The following is a 22,595-nucleotide window of genomic DNA, read 5'->3' as shown; positions in this document are numbered from 1 at the left end:
ACTCGAGGAAGGTGCGATGGGTATTTTTCACTGTTAAAGACAAAGGTTGAAACTATTAATCAAACAAATTATTGGCGAGTTAATCAATAACGAAAATAAGCATTAGCTGCAGCCCCAGCTGACAAAAAACAGTCCGATCCAGTGCTACAAATAATGACCATTATTACCCCCAGTAGACTTGACATCTTTCTAAACACACAGCACGGTCCGCTCTTAAAGAGCTTTATTTCAGGGATGTTGTTTTGGATTCGATTCGATTCGATTATGCACCCATTAAACTGATACCACAGTGCAGTCGTGTCTATAATTACCTACACTTGAGCATGAACCAGTCAGCCGACATGCAGATGAGTGTGACACCGTGTCTATAAATAGGGCTGCTCAGACTAATGTGGCTGAGAAATGTGTGTTGTCTAGATCGCTGTATGATAAACTTTATTATTACTGTTATTTTTTGGGGGGGGGGTTTATACAATGCATATTTTGTAAATGCAAATTAAAAATGCAGTCTTCTCCTCCCGTGTCTTCCCTTTTTCTTTCAGACATGCGTTGAATGACCTCGAGTCTGCTCTCTGGTTCTGGTTGGACTCCCACCTGTCCTGTGCACAAGCATCCTGACCTGCTCTGTCCCCTCCAGTCCATTCCAGCCTTTGTCCATGGCTGGTCATGTTTTAAATCGGTAACCACTCGGCGCCAAGCTGGACCCGAAGACTTCGCCTCCCCACACCTGCTCCTCCGCCCCGCCCCCCGCGCAGTCTCCCGAACACGCAACTGGGCTCCACGACCCAGGGCTCCGACCGGTCGGCGAAGAGGAGGAAGAGGAGGAGTATGTCAGTGAAGCAAGTCTGTCAGCTGCACTCCAGGAGTTCACAGCCACCTACAGAGATGCAGAGACCATTACTGGTAATGCTGCATGCATACATTATAACCATAGGTAGACAAAACTTACCGGAATCCATTTGGCAGCGATGAAGCAGCACTCGATGCATTAATATGTAATTCACCTGTCGCAAAAGCTCTCCTCAGAAATGTCCATCTGAGTCAATAAAAGGGTATGAGTCAAAGACATCAGAGTGACCCTAATTAAAGGTTTACAGTAGTAACAGCCCCCCAATCTCTAAAGCTTTTTGGAATAAGCTGACAGAACAGTGCAGGCTGAGGAAGATGGTGTGAGGCATGTAGAGCTGTGAGAAACAGTCCCTCTCTTTGACCCCTTTCTAATGTCACATCCTGTCAGTGAAGCAGCTCCAGGGGACCTCGGGCCTGTATAGAAGCCAGCCTGTGTAAAGAGCTCCCAGCGGACCGCCTCTGTCAACTCTTTCGCTCATCTCCCCTTCTCTTTTTTCTCTCTGCTCATCCGTCTCTCCAAGGGAGCAGAGAGACACTAATGTCTTGTCTCCTGTGGTCAGCCTGTAGCTGTGCTGTGCTGCATCTCTCTTCCTCTTCACAGTCTGAATGCGCCCGTCTGGACCGAGTATCTGGCAGACGCTTTTAACAACTGAAGTGATAACACATAAAATATTAATGGACATTGATTCCAGGTTTTTCACGCAGTGCTAATCGTGCAGCAGTTAAGGTCGTTCCAACCTGGAAACCAAACCTGACGACGGACAAACCTTTGAGAATGATGGTTTTATGACTGGACAGAGCTGAGACTGCAGCGCTGCAGTGCATTACCATTACACCAAGTGATGAGTGCAACACAAAATCTTGTGTCTCTTGTGATGAGACTTCACTGTTGAGTACAACAGTGCTAAGCCACTGTTTAATAAGGAGCCTAGGCCCCTGAGGAACAGTTAGGAATGGGCCCAGCAGAGGAGAAAAGGAGCTGGCTGAAAGCCACACAAGGCCATAAGGGTGGGCAAGCACTAGCACAGCACCAGACTATAGAGTCAGCAGACTGTGGCAGTTCTTATACACTCAAACAACAGGAACAGGCCCTTCCTGTATTTTCCTATAGTGTACACACCCTCCCACCCACAACCATTATCTCAGTTCCTTGTATTATCACCAAAGTCCCTTCATCGTCTACCCTACGACAGCCATGAAGACAGATATCTGGAGCCCCTGATGAACTCTCTCACCTTGAACACTACAGAAACTTGGCTCTACTGTTCATCCGTTCATTTATCCTTTCACAAGCTCTTGCCTTTTGAGTCTGGTTAAACCCTGGAAATGGCATCAGTCTATTACAGGGCCAGCATACAAACCGATAACTATTCACAAGTGGAGGTATTTCAGAGTTGTCAGTTAACCAAGTGGGGAGAAAAGCCCATGATGAGGCCATGCACAGTGAAGGCTGACACAGATGGTAATCCTTTGACTGAAGCTGACATGGGTTACTGATTTCTTGGGGCAGAACTTCATTTGAATACACTGGTTTCACCTCTCAGCTGTGGTGGTGGCTTACTACATATTATTTTGGAAAAGTCTGACATCCCACAGCTGCAGTGCTGTGGGATGGCTTGTTGACTTTTGCACCATGATGCCAGAGTTTTTCCAGGAAAATCAGCAGCTGAATGTTGCGCGTACTTGTAGATTTGTGAGGTCCCGGCATGGGGAGGAGGTGCTAACTTTTTTATGGTCACTTGATCAGTACATTAGTGATGACTTCTTCATGCATTCACCTCAACCGTTCTTAGATAAGCAGGAGGAGGACAAAGTGAAAGGACACTGCAGAGTGCAGTATAATGTCATCAGCTACAGCAGCCATGCAAAGACATGTTGTGGTAATATCTACTGTAGTCATGTGTCTTCAACACTGAAGTCATTCAAGGGCAGGACAGTTGAGGAGGTCTTGTCAGTGCTGCCATCTGCTGGTGTGATAGGATTACTGTAACAAACATAACTTTCTATTCAAAGTTACATGTGAAATCTGTTACATTTAAAGTTCTTCCTCCTGTCCCTGTCCCTCATGCCTGTGTCCGGCACATCTCCCTGCCTAAGCCTCTAGTTGAATACTTCCTTGCCAAGAGGGAGTTTGTGAGGGAGTGTGTGTGTGTGTGTGTATGATTTCAGTGTGTGTAGAGGATGAACGAGCACAAAGAGCTGAATAGAGCAGCTCATCGCCATGGGGCAGTTCCTGGGCGTGAGGTTAATTCTCCGTGGTTACCAGCCAGCAGTGATGTAAAGAGTTGAGTAACTGTGAAATTATGGGATGCTTGGTGAGAAGGGTGAGATCAGGAACAAACGAGCAGGAGACGGAGGACAGAGAACTTGAGTGAAGTTATGTAAGTGGACAAACAAGAGTAGAATCCAAATTGCTGAGTCTGCTCTCCTGACTCAGATCCAATCACGGCATGCGAGGACATCCATTGTGCTGTAATGCTCTTGGTTCTTGTTCACCGTTTGCATGATCTTACACACATACACACACACGTGCACACACACAGAGACAGAGCCAAGCAACATGAGACTGAATCTGTTGACCCCGAGCAACCTGTCCTTCAAGCGTCGTCGACTTGGGCTCTGTCAGACGTAAGCTAAAAACATTAACATAGCGACTGTGTTACCTACAGTATATGGTGGTCCGCACACCCCCCAGTGTGGAGAAGCAGCAGCAGCAGCACACAGATGGAGGATGCGAAGCAGTGTACACTATATGTAGAATATTTTCAGTGCTCTACGTTGCCGTCAGCCAGACCTTTCTGAAGGGAAACTCACGCTGTTATGCCACTCTCCCCAAAGCCACCAAACTTCTTTGACAAAAACAGTAATTTTACCTGGCAAAATACAGGTGTTGCTGGTGTACCGCTGCCTCAATCTGACAGTTTGTTTGTGTTATTGTGCGACTTCAGTGAATCCGAACTAACCCTTTAAAACACTGAAGTGGCACAATAACACAAACAAACTAACCGATAGAGGCAGCGGTACACCAGCAACGCCCGTACTCTGTCGAGTAAAATTGCTGTTTTTGTTCAAGATGTCTGGTGGCTTTGAAAAGAGCATAGATGAGTGATATAACGTCTTCAGTTTCCCATTGGAAAGGACAGTGTGACAGCAAGGTCAAACAGGGAAAATATTCTAAATATAGTGTACACTTAAAGGCAGAATGCGAAGGATGTTTAAAAAGAAAAGAAAACTATGGAGAATTGTACCAAAATAATCCCTGTCAGTCGTCACATTATGTTCAGCCTGCTGACTCAAAGTGGCAAGTTTTTTAATGTAATTCTGATACCAGAGTAGACAGTTGTTCTTATGTAAGTGGTGCAGTTCATACGTCGGGCGAATGTTAGGAAATGATCATAATATTTCTCCATTCTGTTATTTCTTTTTCCTGTTTAAAGTTGAGTCTTTATACTTTGTTAGGATTTATTGCGGTTGAAATTTACATCTGCGTTCAGCCTGTGCTTCCACCCTGACCCGGAGGATCAGTGGTAATTGTAACACGTCAGTGAAGTACGACATACACATAGTGCTGCAGATTTACAGTGGGTGACATTTGAACACCTTGGTTCAGCACATGGATCTTGTCAGTGATATTTGACCACGTTGGCGTACGCTCTTGTATTTCATGTGCGTGAAGCAGCGGCTTTCAACTGAAGCCCAGTCTAATTCTGGACAGGGTTGTGCAGCATTGATATTTGATTGAATGGCTCCGATGGGGAAAACTGCTTCTATGTGTCAGTAGATTATAATTTGCCAAAGTCGGTTACTAAAAACTGATAGAAACGTTGATCCTGTACATCATAGTGCTGTTTACATCTAAGCTACTCGTTAAACACCCTAACCAGTCAAATTAACAGGAAGTGTAGCAACCAGTAATTCTAAAGTGATTAGTATAAGACCTTTACACACAAGCTTAGGGACATTTTCCCTCCTGTCAGGTGCCATTCGGTGCCAAACCCTCTGGGATCTGTGGGATTACATGAAAAGCACCCTGAGTGAGTTTTTGGCTGCTCCTCTGCTGCAGCTTTGCTCGTGTTGTACAGGCCACACTGACTGCTGCAGCGGGCCTACATCTGCTTCCTGACTTGTTCCTCTGATAGTTCTGCATGTTTTATACATGCGTGTACTCTCCTTAATCACACAGCGTCTTTCCTCAGGCCTCATGTGAGAGTTTGATGCAGAGGAGGAGTCTGCTGGGGTAAAACAGCTTCAGGACTGCTGTTACCTGCAGCGTGCTTATGCTGGAGCGTGACAGAAAGTGTTTTTAGGTAGTGCAGCTTGTAGGAAGAGTCCAGCTGGGTCTGTTGGCTGTCACAGTGAGGAGGGGGTGGGGGGGGAAGAGGGGGCGGTCCATGTGCTGTCATTGGCATGTCAGGCATGACGAACCAGTTTGGCTCGGGTCTCTTCTCCTCTTCACTCCTCCCTCTTCTCCTCTCTTTCTCTGCTGTCTCTTCCACCCGGTGCCGTCCTCTAAAACTTTTAGCCCTCTCTCTCTCTCTCTCTCTCTCTCTCTCTCTCTCTCTCTCTCTCTCTCTCTCTCTCTCTCTCTCTCTCTCTCTCGTTCTTCCTGTCTCTCACCCTCCCAACGCTCGTTCTCGCTCTCCTCTCTGTGTTATTTCTTGCGACCTTGCCTTCTCGTGGTCCAGTGGAAAATGTGATTGGAGGGCAGGAGAGTTGGTGGTTGTCGGTCTTCAGGCACCATGAGTGAGTACACTGTGCACAGCACGGTTTTCTACCAGTTTCCACTGGGCTCTAGTCAAGTTCCTGACTGGCCGGCTAACATCTGGACAGCGTTTCTCTCCCTGCCTCTGTCTATATCTTCCCTTTGTTTGTCTTTCGTTCGGTCTATCTGTGAATCAGTCAGCTGTTTCCTCTCTCGTGCACAGTGGAGGGAGCTTCAGAGGTTTGCCTTTCCAAGTTAACTATTTATCTTTCTCAGGCCGAACCTTGAAAAACACAAACTTTAAACCCTGCCTTGTCTCCATTCCGACAGTTTAATGAATTGTTTTTCGGGGTTTGTACACTACGTTCATTGTAAGCTTGGCTTTTTAACTGTCTCTTGGCCACAAGTGGCAGTCCTGTACTGTCATAGCCTGCAGGAGGCAGCCATGTTTGACATGAGAGGCTTTGCACTTGGATTTGTCCTATTCTGTTTGGCAACATTTCTAAAGTCTTATCCACACCAACTACCATGTTTGGGGGGTTTGAACGCAGCCCATGTGCTTGTGTACCCCCCTTCTCTGATGACCTAATTTTGGGTCTCAGTCAGTTAGTTCTAGTATTTGTGTTGGTGCCTGTGGCAGGTTCTGTTTTAACACCAGCACATCTGCTTTATCCTCATTTATTTTATGGTTTTGTCACAGTTTGACTGTTTTTGGATCTGTGTAATTGCCCTTTGTTATCGTTGTGTTTCCATAGCGACAGGATGATCTGTTTCTGACACTCTCTGCCTCTCTGACTCGGTGCCCTCTGCACATGTTGCTGTGTTTATTGCTCGGTGTGACAGTGTGGCAGTGGCCTATTCTTGCATTTGAACTTGAACTTTCGCGTTCTGGTGGCTACGAGCTCCAGCTAATGTTGGTGTGACCCTGCAGGTTGTGTTCTGTGTGCCAGCAGTCTATATTTACATACGACTGTAGGACTTGAACTTCTCCCAAATCTAATGGAGCAAAGTTGAAACTTTAAATGGTTTCTATACGGTGGTCTTTTCATTTGTTATTTAGTATTAAGGGTGAAAAATAAGTGTTGTTACTCCTCTGCTACATACAGTTCTGGTTTTGCTCATTACTGGTAGTCTGTGGACGATGTCATGTGATGCAGTTCATTGTCTCTAAGGAAATTCTGAGCAACAGCAATGGAGAACAGAGGTCATCGACGCTGAGCACATACAGTCTGTTGACTTTGTGTTTTGAGTCGCCATGGCAAACTTTTTTCCGCTCTTTGAAGCTTATTTAGCATCAGTTTCTGTTAGAGACCTGTGAATACGTTCATGCAAAGTTTCTCTATTGGTTTGACAAAAAGAAAAAACACTCTCCTGTCTTGTTCGACCAAATCTGACATACATATGGGCACACACACTTTTTACTGTCTCCACTGACCTTTTGTCAGCACACACAGCACCGACGGGTTTGTGCTATTATTATCCTCATCTGCATCCTATCAGTGCTCGTTGTAGGAGCTGGAGTGCATTGGCCATTTTTCATATCAGTCCAGAAGAGAAATCTTGTGATTCTGATCAGAGAGTTAGTGCAGACTTTATGTGGCTTCACAGGCACACTAATGGAAATCTGAGTGAAAAAGAATAAAATACAATGACTATGGAACACAAAGAAAGACAGGTCAAACTTTTTTGGAGCTGTCTGCTGCCGTACTGTATATTTCGCCTACTGAGAATCTTTCACTATTATTATTATTTTCACTACTATACAAAAAATTAAATTATGGTAAATGGTAAAATGTCCCTTTCCTAATGGCGTTGGAAAGAATTGCAGTTCAGTACTTGCTTCTGTGCTGAAACCTCATTGGCTGAGCTTACTGAATGATTCCCCAGCTGCTGTGTGTCTGTGTGTTTCTACATATATTACTCATGTTGTGGGGACATAAATATGTTTACACAGTCACATTGTGGGGACTCATTTTCCTTATGAGGACAGAATGTGCATGTCCCCATAATGAATCATTCCAATCATTACATTTGAGGGTGAAGACCTGGATTAGGTCTAGATTAAGGTTAAGGTAAGTCTCCAGGAAATTAATGTAAGTCTATGTAATGTTCCCAAAAGTAATGGAAGCACGACTGTGTGTGTGTGTGTGTGTGTGTGTGTGTGTGTGTGTGTGTGTGTGTGTGTGTGTGTGTGTGTGTGTGTGTGTGTGTGTGTGTGTGTGTGAACAGGTATTTATCACGTTGTGGGGACAAAAATCTTTTTACACAGTCACATTGTGGGGACTGACCTCCCTTATGGGGACAAAATGCAGGTCCCCTTAAAGTAAATCATTAAATTTCAGGGTGCAGACTGAGGATAGGGTTAGGGGTTAGGTAAGGTTAGGTTAGGTACAGGGTTAGGAATAGGCAGATAGTGGTTAGGGTTAGGGTAAGGGTAAGGCTCCAGGAAATGAATGTAAGTCTATGTAATGTCCCCACAAGTGATATAAACACAACATGCGTGTGTGTGTGTGTGTGTGTGTGTGTGTGTGTGTGTGTGTGTGTGTGTGTGTGTGTGTGTGTGTGTGTGTGTGTGTGTGTGTGTGTGTGTGTGTGTTCCCCTTTTCAGCACAGTCAGTCTTTCAGTCTGGATTAGCAAGCTGTGAGAGACAGCATTGTTAGAGACGTGCATGTAGACGGACAGACAGACAGCAGAGGGAGAGACGGAGCCAGAAATAGAGGGAGGCTGAGAAACAAAGGACTGTATTTTTACTGTATGTTAATTCTCTTGTCTGCGTTACTTCTGTCTGTCCGAGAGCTTCTCATTTCCACACTGCTGTTAGAAAAAGTGAGTAAAAGCTCAATGCGGTGTGAACGGAGAGACTGGGCACTCTAATGGAGTCCTAAGTGGATGACCCCTTTTAATAGCACACGAAACTGATGTGTAAACAGGGAGGCACATAGCTGAGCGCTTAGGTAAGGTCATTGAGTTTTCTACAGCAGCGCTCACATGTGGCTCTCTGGTTGACTCAGTGGTTTTCAGGTGGAGGCTGCTGTTGACTTTGTGAAGGAGGTGCAGAAGGTTTCTAGACCGGTTTAGCTGCCATGTCAAAGAAGACTTACCGTGATGTATAAATGGTTGCAGGTCTTTAATTATTGAATTTTTTTCCCCCAACGGGGATAAAGCTGTTTGATTTGTGTGAATAGAACATTTTCTCTGTAGTCGTACGTTTGTGAGTTTAAAAAACTGTCTTTACGTGTTGATTCTTCAAGTATCTCTCCTTGTTTTATCTCTATGTCTTTTCCTAGACAACGTGTACAGTTGCTGTTCTGAAGTGCCTTTGAGATAATTATTGAATCTCCATCAGTTAGCTACACAGATAGAAGTAAATACAGGAGAATTTGATAAAGCCTCCTAATATAAACACAAATTAGACATTACTATCCTCTGGGGTAATCGGTATTGCAGAGAAGGTGGATGGGACTTTATTTACATGTGTCGCAGGGGGATGAACTGTACAGCTCCAACCCAAGTCAGCGTCTGATGAATTTAACTGGAGATGCAAATTGCCACAAATGAACCTGACCTTCAGTTGGCCTCCATTTTTGAGTGCTTCACAGTCAATGCAAGGAGCAGTGGCTTACTTCCTCAAATTACCACTAGAGGGCATCCTGTGCTTTCAGTTGTTGATGGCCTGATGAAATGTTGTTTGGATGGATTATGAATGAGGAGAGGATCTCTAATCTAAATTGTTACATATAACCCAGAGATCACATGTTTGGCTCACTGCTGCAGTAAAACTTCATCCCTGCTGAAGACATAATATCTCTCTACTGCAATTATGGAGTGTTTCTACTTTATATCATGACTTTAAAGATACTTATTGCGTCAGAAAAGAACGAATACTTTACAGCGCTTGTCTTTCTCTCTCTGCAGATGTGTGTAACAATACGGATTTGCCGGAGCTTGAGATTATCAGCTTATTGGAGGAACAGCTGCCAGTCTACAAGCTGAGGGCCGACACCATCTTCGGCTACGAGCAAGATGATTGGCTGCACACGCCACTGGTGGACCCCGACTCTGCCCTCGACCTGACCAATGAGCAGATAGAGGAGACCCTCAAATACTTCTGTAAGTTCATCACATGCTGTTGATTTAGCTGATTGAGCTGACATACTGTAGCCAGTTTTCTTCTGGATAGGATGATGATGGGACGAGAGTTTGACTCTCTAATAATACAGAAAGGTAATTCTATTAAAGCAAGAATCTGAGGATTTAAGTGTTTCGTGATCCCACATCAGACAAATCAAGACTGGTTGTGCTTGGTATTACTGCCGCTCTGTAAATATTATCACCCCCAAACTTTCTGGATTTAACCTTTAGGAAGCTGTTCTTAGAGAGTGACAATGAAGATTTAAGTTCGAGAGGTGAGAGATTTAAGATTCATACTGACCTTGAGAGAGAAAGAGAGAGAGATGGCCATCTGCCCATCAGAGTGCGAGTGCGACAGCTGGTCGTGGTTGCCACAGCAAACATACCTGATGCTTCTCTCTTTCACTCTCTGCTGGTTGATGTTGTGCTTTCTCTTGCACTCAGCCCTCTGTTGTGTCTGTATGCACGTGTCTGCTCTTATCACACTGAGAGCTGCCCTGTGGTTGGCGTCTATGTCAGCCCCACCCACACACACACACACACACACACGCACACACACACACACACCTACTTGTGCACAATTAATAAACACACACAGGCTCACGTAGCACACGTCCACACGCTGCACATGACAAACCAAGGGAACGTAAAGTGGTTTTTTTACCATCAATAATTCAGCTCTGATTCGAGTCTGCTTGAACTGTGACTCAGGGTAAAAAACTGTTTCTAATAATAGATCAAGCATCGTATGAATAGGCTTAACCAAGAACTGGAACCTTACCTTCATGCCTGATGCCAACACGGTCGCCTTGGTCTTAACGTTCATCATAGCCAGCCAGGCTGAGAGGCAGTGACAAGGTCGTGTTACATAAGAAACATCATAAGATACTCTGCAAGGGGTGTTCTGCTCAATATTCAACATAATAAAGCTTTTTAGCTTTATTATCAACTCTATCCTCCACACATTTTTTCCCAGTTCCCACCCGGCTGGAGGCATGTTGCTGCTCCTTACTGCCTCAAACAGATGGCCGGATATTGACACCCTGAGGGCCACGAGTGGGCAGGGGTCCTGCACATAAAGCTGTGTGTCACTAGAGCTGCACATGCAAACCATCAGAAAACAGCCGTATACAGTAGCGGATGTTATTTCTGCATTTATTTCTGCAGCTACTTGTGTTACATCTCCCAAGCGGTCGTTGGTCTATTGAAGTATGTAAACTGCTGCATGAGAAGGACACATGTTTGAGGAGATGATGGCATGGAGGCAACTGACCAATGGAGAGCAGCTTCATGTTGTGATGACATCACAGCCACATGTCTGACCAACTAGACTGTCTGATTGATAGATCTTCCCCTCGCCATGCTCGCTATAATGTAGCAGGTGTATGAGTATTGACAAGCATATGAAAAATAACAATTAATGAGTCGTGGATGTGGATTAAGAGTCATTTAAAAGAGACATATCTAGACATCCTTTCCTTTTTTTATGTTTATATTTATTTAGTATAGTATTTTTTTCTTCTTTTGGTATTATGTAATCTTTTTTTTTGGTGTAGCAACTGCAAACAAGCCTGAAGGTTTAATGATATTTTTTGATATATTTCAATATATGGATGCCATTGTCATCCATTAGTGAAAATATATTTATTCAGTCATAACAAATAATGAAATGTAACGGAGTGTGTTACCAGGGGCTGATGTAACCCCGCTGCATGACACATGTAAAATGTGGAGCAGTTATATGACCCTTTGAGCTCGTGAGCATTAAACTGTGTGCAAGTCACTTGATTAGCCTGCATCGTATTAAAGCCAGCTTGGTCTCAGTAAGCATCAGTTTGTGAGTCATTAGCCTGATAGCTGTTAGCCTTGTGTTAGTGCATGTATCAAAGCAGCCATCAAAGCGGTTCGCACTTTCAAGCTGATTGAGGTTGAATTTTGCTCATATAATCATTGAAATGGAACCTTATTTAGCATTTTCCTTTTGTCCTGATGACACAACACGGTCCTGTCTGCCATGCACCCTGCATGTGCTTGTTTCATTGCTCCCCGGCTGAAATGACCAATCCTTGAACACCCATTGTGCTCATTCATTTCGGGGAGGCCACGTCACCCCTGCCAACGCTGTGCTGCTTTTACATGCTGCTCAGCCTCGGGCCTTGGAGTCTGAGCCTGTTACTATAGAAACCACACAGAAGGACAAAGTAGAGGAGAGGAGGGAGAGACGCTTACATACGGATGGTGGGCGGGAGTGAGCTAGTGATATTAGGCTCTCTGATTGGCTTAGGCATCCTCTAACCCCACCCTCCCCACTGTGTCATCATTAGCATCATTTCTGCTGCAAAACTCGTGACTGCTGCTGCTGCTGGCTCTGGATCTCTGTGTTTATTGAGTCATTGTCAGAGATGCGGTGGTCCATGTGCAGAGCTAGAGCTGTCACTGAGCTCAGAAAGCGAGACAAGAGAAGCTAGTGGTTATAGTATGACCTCAGAAGGACTCAGCCAGAGGACAAACTGGTAGGAGCACAGGAAGATAAACTGATGGAAGCTATAAATGGACGGAGGCACGAGAGGAGAGAATCTGGCACATTTACTAAAGCTGTGGAGTGACTGAGGGAAACTGATGGACAGAAAAGGACAGAGAGACAGAGACCAAAGGACAGAGAGACAGATTCACGGATGAGACCAACTGACATGCATGCTGAAACAGTGAGGAATTAACGATGGAGAAAAGGACACAATGAAGTGACAATGTTTTTTTCTGCTGACAACTCACAACGCAAGTCACGGTTCGGCAGGATGACAGCCAGAAACGGCACCAGCACAAATATGGAGCATAACATGCTGACGGTTTGCTGCTAATGAGTGTGGGGCAGAAAGGACAGATGATGGGAATGGGCAGACTGTCACCAGTAATGACCATGGGCCAGCTGATGTCATGCTGGGGTAGCAGAACCGACCGCTAACTGACTGACTAACGGACACTATCAGTAACTAGTTGGTCTCTAAGCATGCTGGGACGTTGGATTTGTCAGAGATGTTACAGCTCAGTATGCTGAGACATTGGAAAGAATACAGCGGTGTGTCAGAGCAGTGAGGATGAAGAGACGAGGCCATACCAGAGGCCAGAGGTTTGTCAAGGCAGACTACTACGAACTGGACTGGTACTATGAAGAGTGTACAGATGGTAAGACAACAGCCTGCTGCTGCTACTACTGTGTACTAAAGACATGAACATTACTGACTATGTAGAGATAAGAGGTAGCTATAGTACTTTCTGTTGAACTGAATTGTGGGAGACATACAAATATATTCAGTAGGGATGACTTTGGTGTATTCGTTAAAACTGTAAAAATTGACTGACAGCTGAAAAAAGACCAGAAACTACACAACAAGTAAGCTGTTGGCTGCACTGTGCATCAGATCCTCAAATGATGTGTCATATAAAGAAATTGATTACAAAATTCCCCCCTCATCTACCAAGATGTATTTTCTGCCATTCATTCTGATACAAAGGTCATGAATATTGGATATGCTTTGATAATGGCACATGTATGTGTTGTAAGGTTGTTTGGTAACCACTGTTAAGGGTTTATGATGCGTCCTCACACTGAGGATAAAGAGAAGAGAGATAGTGGCAGATTTAAGCTGGATTGGTTGATATTAAACAAGACTGCTTAATAGCTAGACCCTTGTCCCCTCAGCATAATAGAAAAATGGATTATGGATTAAGGTACTTGAGCTCATAAATGATAAAAATGCCTTTATTGTCCTTCAACTAAACCTCTAGTGGAGTCAGCTTAAACTGACTTCTTTCCATCAAAGTGCAGCCCAGAGGTTGTGATCTAGTGGACTGGCGTTCATTATAGGTGAAACTATCAGGGTGGATGTTATGGTCTGGACAAACAGCAGGGTTAAAGCTGCAGCAGGCAGTGGCTGCTGGGTACTGTGGGTGTTGGAGCAGGTGCTCGGTGGCAGCTGAGTCAGTGTGGTTTCTAAAATAGGGCTTAGGAGGAGCCTATATGACTGGCTGTGGGTGTAAGTGTGCTGAAAAACAGGGAGATGCCAGCTGACCTGGAGAGAATCAAAGAAGTCACAGGTGGCAAAAACTGCTTATTGTGAGAAGAGATATGTGATGAAGATATGAGCAGCTGGTAGATTGTCTGAGTGACACAGTGAGTGAGTGAAAGGAAGCTAAGTGATTTTCCATTTTATTAGGACTTGGGACTGGCTAAACCAAAAAAAACAAAACAGCAGTGAAAAACATAGCAAGCTGTAAGGAACAAATAAGTGTAATGAATGAAAGATGGCTGAAAAGTTACATAATTCCTCATTGATCCTAGAATTTGGTGCAGTGATGTGCATTTATGTAATGTACCCCAGTGTCTTACGACAGCTTGTGTGTGTGTGCGTGTGTGTCTGTCTGTGGAGACACACACGCACACACTCACACACACACACGCACGCACAGGCAAGACATGTGGAGGACTGATGGAGCCTGGTCATGTGACATGTGTGACTAACAGCAGGTTATAGCAGTGGATGGTGTATTAGCAGCCTGTTGGTACTCTTCCTCCTCCTCCTCCTCCTCCTCCTCCTCCTCTCTCTGTACATCTTTCTACCATCGTGTGCAGCTTTTTTTGTTTTGATAGTAGCATATTTTGGTCGAAGTTTCAACGTGAAGCTCTGATGCGTTGAGGGAGATGACTGTAGTTGTTATGTGCACTGTGCTGAGCATGTGTGTCAGAGATGCTCTGTAGACATTCTTACATAACAGTTTGAGACAGCTCAGCACCTCCAATGTGAGCCGCGCAGCTTAAACATCTGCAGTGATATTTAGCCACGGCAGCAAGCCCAGTTTTGACTTCCTGCTAAACACCGACAGTAGATCTTACAGCTGTGCTTGATGCTGAAATGATCAAATAGCCAAATGAGAGGGGAGGTGCAGTTTCTCTGATGAATCTTCTGGTGGAGTGTCGAGGCAGAAATAGAAAGCAGCTGGTTTGGTGTTATTCTGAGATATGCAAGGGAGGGATGTGGAAATAGGTTGGCTTATATTTAGCCCAGTGATTTGCATGCTGCTCTAAGCCACCGCTTGTCAATAGCAGCCTGCCAAATATTCTTTGGCACTTTTGGAAGAATTCAAAACAAAGGGCTGTTTTGGTGGAGGGCGAGCAGGACAGAGGGCTGGGGCTGGGGAGAGGGCCGGCTATGTGGGGATGTGAGAGGTTGGAGGGATGATTCAAGGAAATACACGTGGATTTTAGTGTCAGCATTAAATTTCAATGGGGTTTTAGAAACTACTAAAAACCGCTTCAAACAAGTGATGTTTGTTTCCATGTCTATATAGGTAATAGCTTTCAATTGTCTCCACTTTATCATGTACACTTTCAGTCATTTGATCTGAACTTTTGTTAACTTTACTTAGAAGTGACCTGCCGTGTTCTAGAGACGCTATATCTACTATTTTAGATTTTAGTGTGCAACTCAGTCAGCTCGTAGGACAGATAGTATTCCCTGGCCATTGTCGCTGTGTTGGTAATGTTGCTACAGTTTCTGAGCCAAAAAAAGAGCAGGAAATCCAAGGGGCCCAAAGGACACAGGCAGAGAGATGTGGAGCCTTGAGCCAGAGCCGACAATCATGGCTTAACCAGGTGGATTTCTTCAGCAGGGTCACTGCCGAAGATGTTGTGTAAATTCCTCATTTAAATTCGTCAAATTTCTTCTACACTCCTGTGCAAAACATGCTCCCAGAGACTGAACAAACCAATCCGATGAAAAGATGGAGGGTGTATGAAAGGGAAAATGGAAAAACAAGTGGGGTGTAAAGAGTGAATGTGACCAGAAAAGCAATGGGAGAGTGAGAAAGACGCACTTAGTGGTGTTTGCCCATGAGTCCTTTGTTGCCTGCAGCATAGCATCCATAGGACCGCTGAGTGGAGTTACTCAAGCATGCAGAACGGGACTGAGCTGGCATCAGTTTTCAAGACCAATTACAGTGATTCTAACACTTGAGCAGTGACTAATGAGCAGAAAATTGGGTCGCTTTGGTGCAGCCTGTATTCATCTATGAAGGATCGGGTCTAATGGGTCATACCCTGCTCAGATGGACATGTGACATTGGCTTACATTACGGTGTATACAGGTTTTCTCTGCTTGTCTTGATCAACGTGACACGTCACCACTAAATACTGTGCTAAATAATCTTTTAATGAACAGTAACAACTGTTCATCTTGTCATAAAAGAGATTATGAAAATATACATGGACCAGCAGCCATGATGGCCGTTCGTTTCGACTGAGCACTATCAGTAGACCTGTTGATGCTTCACCACTCAGCCTCAACAGAACCATGTAAATGATGTGATAAAGGTTGTAATCTACAAGGAAGCCTTTCAAACTGAATGGTTAACTGAAGTGGAATAACAAACACAATGTGCCACAGGGTGGAAACACTTGTCGCTATTTCTGAGACTCTCACAAAGGCTCCACTAATAGTTGAAGCTCGGCAAAGGACTCGTTCATTTGTGTCCATTTTCCAGAAACTCCTTTTGAACGTGCTGGTCAGCTTGGCTCACTTCTGTCTTTTCTCTTGGCAGGAACAGCAGTAGTTTCAAATGCTTTTTCTGTATTTAAAGTATTTCTGAGCTTAAATATCTATTGTTGTTTCTTAGATATCTATTTCCCTTCGCTTCAGTTCACTTGATTAGAAATCACTGGACTTCACACCCCTTGCTTGGCAGGGTGCACTCTTAGCCAGTAGGTCTGGGCCCTGTCTTTCCTCTAACATCCACTTCCTGTATGTCACCACTGTAGGAATGAAGTGAATGTAAAAGATGGAATCAGCATTGTATCGTAGCTCTCATCGTGTCTGGGCAGGTCATAGAGAACACAGGGTGCACAGTCACTTTAAATGGTTGTAGTTGTACTAAGATATGAGAGTGTACTCTGTGTTACAGTACAGGCTTTCCATTCTATAGATGTTTGTCCATCATCATGACTTCACAGTGTGATGAATATTAGAGCTTCCTTTGAATATCTTTTCCTTCATGGGACTGTTTGCCACCAAACTAAGCTCGCTATCCCATGAATCTCAGCCGGTGATATGGGCCGGAGGTTAAATGGGTGCAAAAACAGTTACTCCCTGTTGAAAGGTTCCACTCTGACTGGCCCCACCCTGAAAACAGGTGCTGGTCTGTTGTTGTTCACTCTGTCCTTTTGTCACCATGGAGGCTGAACAGGAATGTACCAAGTTACTATCATTTGAGAGGGGGGGTTGTATAAAGGAAATTATTGGATTTGAAGGCTACCTGAGGGACAGGTGTCTCTCTCAGCTCTGATCTGCTCCCGCTGGGGCCAGCCTGAACCATCCCGGCCCTTTAAATGGAAAAGGTTGACAGGTTGAGGATGGCAGTATAAAGCAGAAAACATTACAGCTTATTTTAAATGCTCTTAGCTGTTGTGTTAAATGTATTTTAACCTAGTTTTATGACCTCAAATGGGTGATGGAAAACCTCCTTTATACTTGTGTTAGTGTGTGTGCATGTGTGTGTGTATCTACCCCCCTGTCTGTGGTGAAGTAGAGTAGGCCATTCAACGACCAGTCACAGGCGACATGAGGAGGAGTCAGGTTATCTGGATGTCTCACGGAGCTAGCACAGGAGACAAATGATAGTTTTAGAAAGTCACTCGGTAGACATTATTTGGTCCTTGACGGATACACACACGAAGATGACGACGGTCATTTGACATGGAGGGATTTGAGAGACATATTTTGCATTCTTCCCATCCACTTTGGAACACTTTGTTAGATAAGTACTTTCACGTCTAGCCACACACAGATTAGATATTGATGCATAGTTTAAGACACACCCACCCACACCCACAAATGCACACAGCACAGGCAGGAGCCATGGCATTGCACCTGCACACTTCGTGGTTTAGCAGTTAGCCTATGGTGCCAGAGAGGAAGATGGCACTGCTCCCAGCTGCTGGCACAGAGGACGAGCTGGAGTACTTCAACCAGACAGATGGGGACGAGGAATATATCTGTCTACCCAGTCATGCAAGTACAGGGCTGGAGGAGGAAGAAGAAGAGGAGGAGGAAGAGTTGTATGTCTGTCTTCCCAGTCATGGAAGCACAGAGCAGCAGGAGGAGGAAGAGATGGATGAAGAGCAACAAGTTCTGTGTGAAGGTAGTCTATGATCTTCTTTATCATCGAGGGCGTCATCTCCGCTGTGCTCTTCTTCTTGATTCTGGCTAATCTGTGGATTAGCATGCTCAGTTGTTCTGAAGCTAAGCATTTCTTTGGATTCTGAGGGGTCGTTGGCTTTTTGTGGAACATTTTAAAGGGCGTGTTGGCCCCTGTGGACTGTGGTGCTATCCTGCAGACTTAGTCCCTAATGTTAGTGTATCTGCTCTCAGTACAGCATGGCTCATCTGCCTGCTGATTTGACATGTTATGGGCTCGGGTGTTTATCCCAGCTGTCATGTCAGTGTTGGGTTAAGTACCGTCTATATTTGCTTCAAAATGCACAAAGATTATTTCTTAATATTTAGGTTTTTAGCTCGTGTAGTCAGACAGGGCTGATGATGACACAGAAGGGCATGCATTTTAAGAGATGTGTGAAGGTACTGCATCATACAGGTACAACAGAAGAGTCCTCTGATCTGATCAGGTGAAATTAAACTGCAAAAGTGGGGTCTTATTACAAAATATGCATACATAGAAGAGAAATTCTGACCATGATTGGTGAGCTGCATGAGCGCAATGAGGCACTGTGGTGTAAACATGTTTTTATAGAGGTAATTTAGATTGATATCGACCCAGGTCCAATAAGCACATGGTCCACAATGATAACATTATTACATATATTACATTATATCCCATTTGAATGGCTCAGCACAAGCTGAGGTGTTGATTTAAATAGCAAGGCCTCCTCTCTGCTCGTTGTCTTGGCTTTTGTTTGTTGTTGTTGAACCTGTATGTTGTCTGTTGCCCAGTAGCAACAGGGGGACTGTTGAACCAGACCTCCAGACTTCTGCTTCCATCAGCCCCTCTGCTGCACAGCAGACAGAAAGCCAGGAGCCTGCTAATACGTCCTTACTGAGCTTTAATGACATTTCAACTCAAAACTTGGAGGTACCAAACTTATCTGCTACAGTAGAGGCCATGTGGTCTTTTAGCATTATACCTGCTGTGAAGGAGGTAGAGAGAGCAGGCATGTCTGTCTAAGGTTACCTGCTCTCCATATAAAACACCAAGAAAACATCCCGATCACCTTCCAATATTAAGTTACACCTGCTTTTGCACAGTCCAGGTTGCCGCTGCCTTCTCTAATCTGCGCCTGCACCATCACCACCCATTTATGACCAGAGTGGATTAGTAAAGTAAATCAGTAAGAGCCTGGCGTCACTGGAAGAGCAGGAAGTCCTAATATGTTTTAATCAATGACTAATTGCACACAATTGCTGCCGTTTTATTTTTGGTACAAGTGATAAGGAGCCTCAAATCATAGCCATGTTGTCACGACACTTGGGTGGAGTGTTACCATGAAAAAAATCCAGCATGCTCTTCAATGCAAAGCACACAAACACACAGGTAGTATGACAGGTAAACAGGCTGTACCTTGTGCATACACAATCTCACTGTCAGCCAGATAGCAAACAGATACAAGCAGTGCATTTTGTGTGCGTGTTTGTGCATTTCCTGGTTATCCTCATGCAGATTTGTTCCTTCAGTAACACTCTGTGCCTTAACAACTCAGCCAGGACACACTTTTCTTTGCATGGCCATGTCTATGTGTCTTTACTGTGTCTGTGTGTCACATGACTGTTGTGTCTAGTTTTATGGTTGCCAATCTCTCGGTCTGCCACTTTGGTCCAGACAGAATATGTCAACAACTACTGGTGATCAAATGACTACAGGACTGTCATGACATATTGCGCAGACACCCATGGTCCTCAGAACATGACTCCTCCTGACTTAAGTGATCCCCCAAACTTTCCTCTGGCACCCCCAGTAGGTTGAAATTTGTGGCCTTGAGTGAATTGTCCTGATAACTATTTGATAAATTGCCATGAAATTTAGTAAAAACATTGGTAATACACCACCAAAATTTTAAGATTTCACAAGTGTTTGTGCTGTTTAGCAAATGTTGGTATACTAACGCTGGGGGCAGGTGGTGCAGTGTTCAGCTCTGTCGCCTCACAGCAACAAGTTTCTGGGCTTTAGCCCAGCATGGGTCCTTTCTGTGTGGAGCTTGAATGTCCTCCAGGTGCTGTGGCTTCCCCAAACTGTCCAAAGACATGCAGGTTAGCTTAACTGGTGAAGCTAAATTGCCTATAGGAATGAATGCGGTTGTGTTAGCCTCTATGTGTCCAGCCCTCTGTGACCCCCTCCAAATGATAAGTGGTTACATCATTGATGGATGGTATGCTAACATGCCAAACTAACATGGTGAACATGGTACATATTGTATTGCTAAAAAGTAAAAGTTGGCATGCGGACGCCTTACAGTTAGCGTGCCTGCACACAGTCAGTATAGACTCTTGCTCAAGTAGAGAGAAATGGTTCAAATCACGGGCCGCCTTGGAAGCATTGGGTAAAAATTAATGACAAACACGTTGAGCTGCACGTATTTATTCAAACAAAACACCTCTGTGAAGCGGCTCAGGGTCATGTATGCTCATTCAATCTTGAAACAGAGAAGAGCAACTTGTTTAATAATTGATGGTAATGATGGGAAATATCCGTAACTAAAGCACAGCCGGCTGAGGGCCTGTGTCTGCATGCTCCAGCAGCACGTGGACATGAAAATATGTATTTTGCATTGGCCAGCTCTGTTTTGCATCCTGAGAGGCCTCTGAGTGAGCACTGTTGTACAGATGCCTGATAACGACATTTGTCCTGCTACAGTGAAATGATCTGTGTGGAAGATGAAATAGTTCAGCTGTTCTGTGTTGCAATAGCGTGCATCATATTATCCTGCTGCGTCTGCTGGCGTAACACATCCACACAATGTAATGTCACACACCTCTCTCCAACCGACAGCGTTAAAAGTGACTAACAAGACTGTCCGAAAATTAACATCCTCATGCTGTGGAGATAATCCACACAAGACATTTGATCTACATGCATGGAAATGGAAATGTAACTTCAGAAAACAATGTAAGCAAAGGAAAACAACGCTCTCCAGGAGCAGACATCATAGTACTGTTGTTTTTGTCAGAATGTTATGTCACGTAGTCGTATGTGATGTCTTCTGTCGGCGAGACCCTGCTTGGATTTTGACCTCTGAGGTGCACACTTCTTTCAGGAGCTGATAATGACCTTGAATCAAAAGGCATGCAGGTTAATGAATAGGTGGCTCTGTATCAGGTGCAATACGTGGGTGTGTGCTTCTTAGGAATATAATCTGATTCCTGAGCGAAGAACAAGAAAAGAGTGGAAAAGAAAGGAGATGGCAGGAAGAACAGGGAGGCACCATTTGAGTTTGAGTGTCACTTGTCAGATTCACAGTGTGAAATCTGAGAATCTTACATAATGTTGAGGTGGGTCATGCTTTTTAAAACCTTTTACAACCGAGCTGTTTCCATTGGATTTAGCAGTCTAGAGACATTATAGAGAAAATACACTGTAAGCTAAATACACTGTAAGCTCATGCGACATATTCTCAGCCACCTCATAGTCGTAAATAAAAGAGTAAAGGAGAGCTGAGTGTGAGAGAGTGATTTATTATTGAGGACATTGACTGTTCAGTAATCTTAATTTGTGCTCTTCTGTTGAGACTTTTTCTTTGTGTCTGCAGTACTGTGTGCTGACAGAGTGGGCCAGATGACGAAGACCTACAGTGACATTGATGCTGTCACTCGACTACTAGAGGAGGTGAGATCATGTCGAGTAAAATCAGTTAAAGCAGAACAAACGTGAAGGACAGCAGCGTACACAGACTGTGAGCCGCTTTGGTCAAACGTCATCATGGGATAGTCTGAACACAGGTTTGATGGCACCGCATCATAAAACTGGTTTCTGCAGCTGATATTCAAATCTATGTCAGGCAGGATGTCACCACAGTGCTCAGCCTGCTTCCTCTGCATAAATAAAAAGTGGGACTGTTAAATGAATCATGAAATTCAACAGCCAGCCAGCCATCCAGCTACTGACGAAACATGGCATTCAGAGATGTCATACCATCAACGGACAGACCGGACAACGGTTTTCACCCTGTGAGACATCACTGACCTCCATAACTGTGAAAAGTTCACCTCCTTGCTCGACAAAGCATTAATATTCACTATTGAGAGTTTTGTAACAGTATGCTGAACCTCCGGATCTTGCACATTAGCATGTAGCACTTTAAGACCAGAAGTATTGTTATTGATTGCAGCCTGACTACTGAAAACAGTCACAGGTTCATAACACGCTTTTAATTATAGTTCAGTGGTGGGAGTGTTTGTGGGCAATAACAGGCTGAGGTATCAAGTGTCCTTTTTACAGTTGTCCTTGGACATTAGGTTGTCTTTCAGTCACCCTCTGTTGTCTTCTCATTGCACCTTTTCCCTTACGGTTGAGGCATTTAAGTCAACCCTCACGTTTTAAATTGCCGTGTGTCCTTCCCACACATTATTCTTAGAGGATATATTTGCACTGCCATCCTTTTTAAAGGAACTGCAGCTTGGGAATCAGACTCTTTCGCTTTCTTGGAGAGAGTTAGATGAAAAGAGCAATACTGCTCTCATATTTATTCCTGATTCCTGATTATGAAGTGGGAGCTAGCAGGCAGTTAGCTTAGCATACAGGCAACTGTTAGCTTGGCTCTGCCAGTCTTCTCATCTCTTCTGAACTTGCATCAAGACAGCAAATAAGCGCATTATTCCTTTACTGTCTGTAACGTTTTCACCTGATTGAAACACT

The 22,595-nt window shown here is 44.3% G+C and overlaps 1 protein-coding gene across 3 annotated transcripts in view; it reads left to right on the top strand.

Moving 5' to 3' along the window:
- Positions 1-684: 684 nt before the first annotated feature.
- trak1a (trafficking protein, kinesin binding 1a) overlaps positions 685-22,595 on the top strand; it is a 34,763-nt gene continuing 12,852 nt past the window's right edge. The window contains exons 1-3 of one of the 3 annotated variants that reach the window (XM_070966101.1): positions 685-903; positions 9,468-9,662; positions 21,490-21,566. In XM_070966101.1, coding sequence (XP_070822202.1) covers positions 21,516-21,566 — 51 coding nt within the window. In that variant the 5' untranslated portion in view covers positions 685-903; positions 9,468-9,662; positions 21,490-21,515. Of the gene's footprint in view, positions 904-5,515; positions 5,593-9,467; positions 9,663-12,057; positions 12,867-21,489; positions 21,567-22,595 lie in introns of those variants that run through there. The other 2 variants (XM_070966099.1, XM_070966100.1) reach the window with 2 other exon arrangements.

Source organism: Chaetodon trifascialis, chromosome 7 (genome assembly GCF_039877785.1).
Source record: "Chaetodon trifascialis isolate fChaTrf1 chromosome 7, fChaTrf1.hap1, whole genome shotgun sequence".
In the NCBI taxonomy this organism is placed as follows: domain Eukaryota; kingdom Metazoa; phylum Chordata; class Actinopteri; order Chaetodontiformes; family Chaetodontidae; genus Chaetodon; species Chaetodon trifascialis.
Note: the sequence above shows the minus strand (reverse complement) of the source record. Positions and strands in the feature narration are given on the sequence as shown.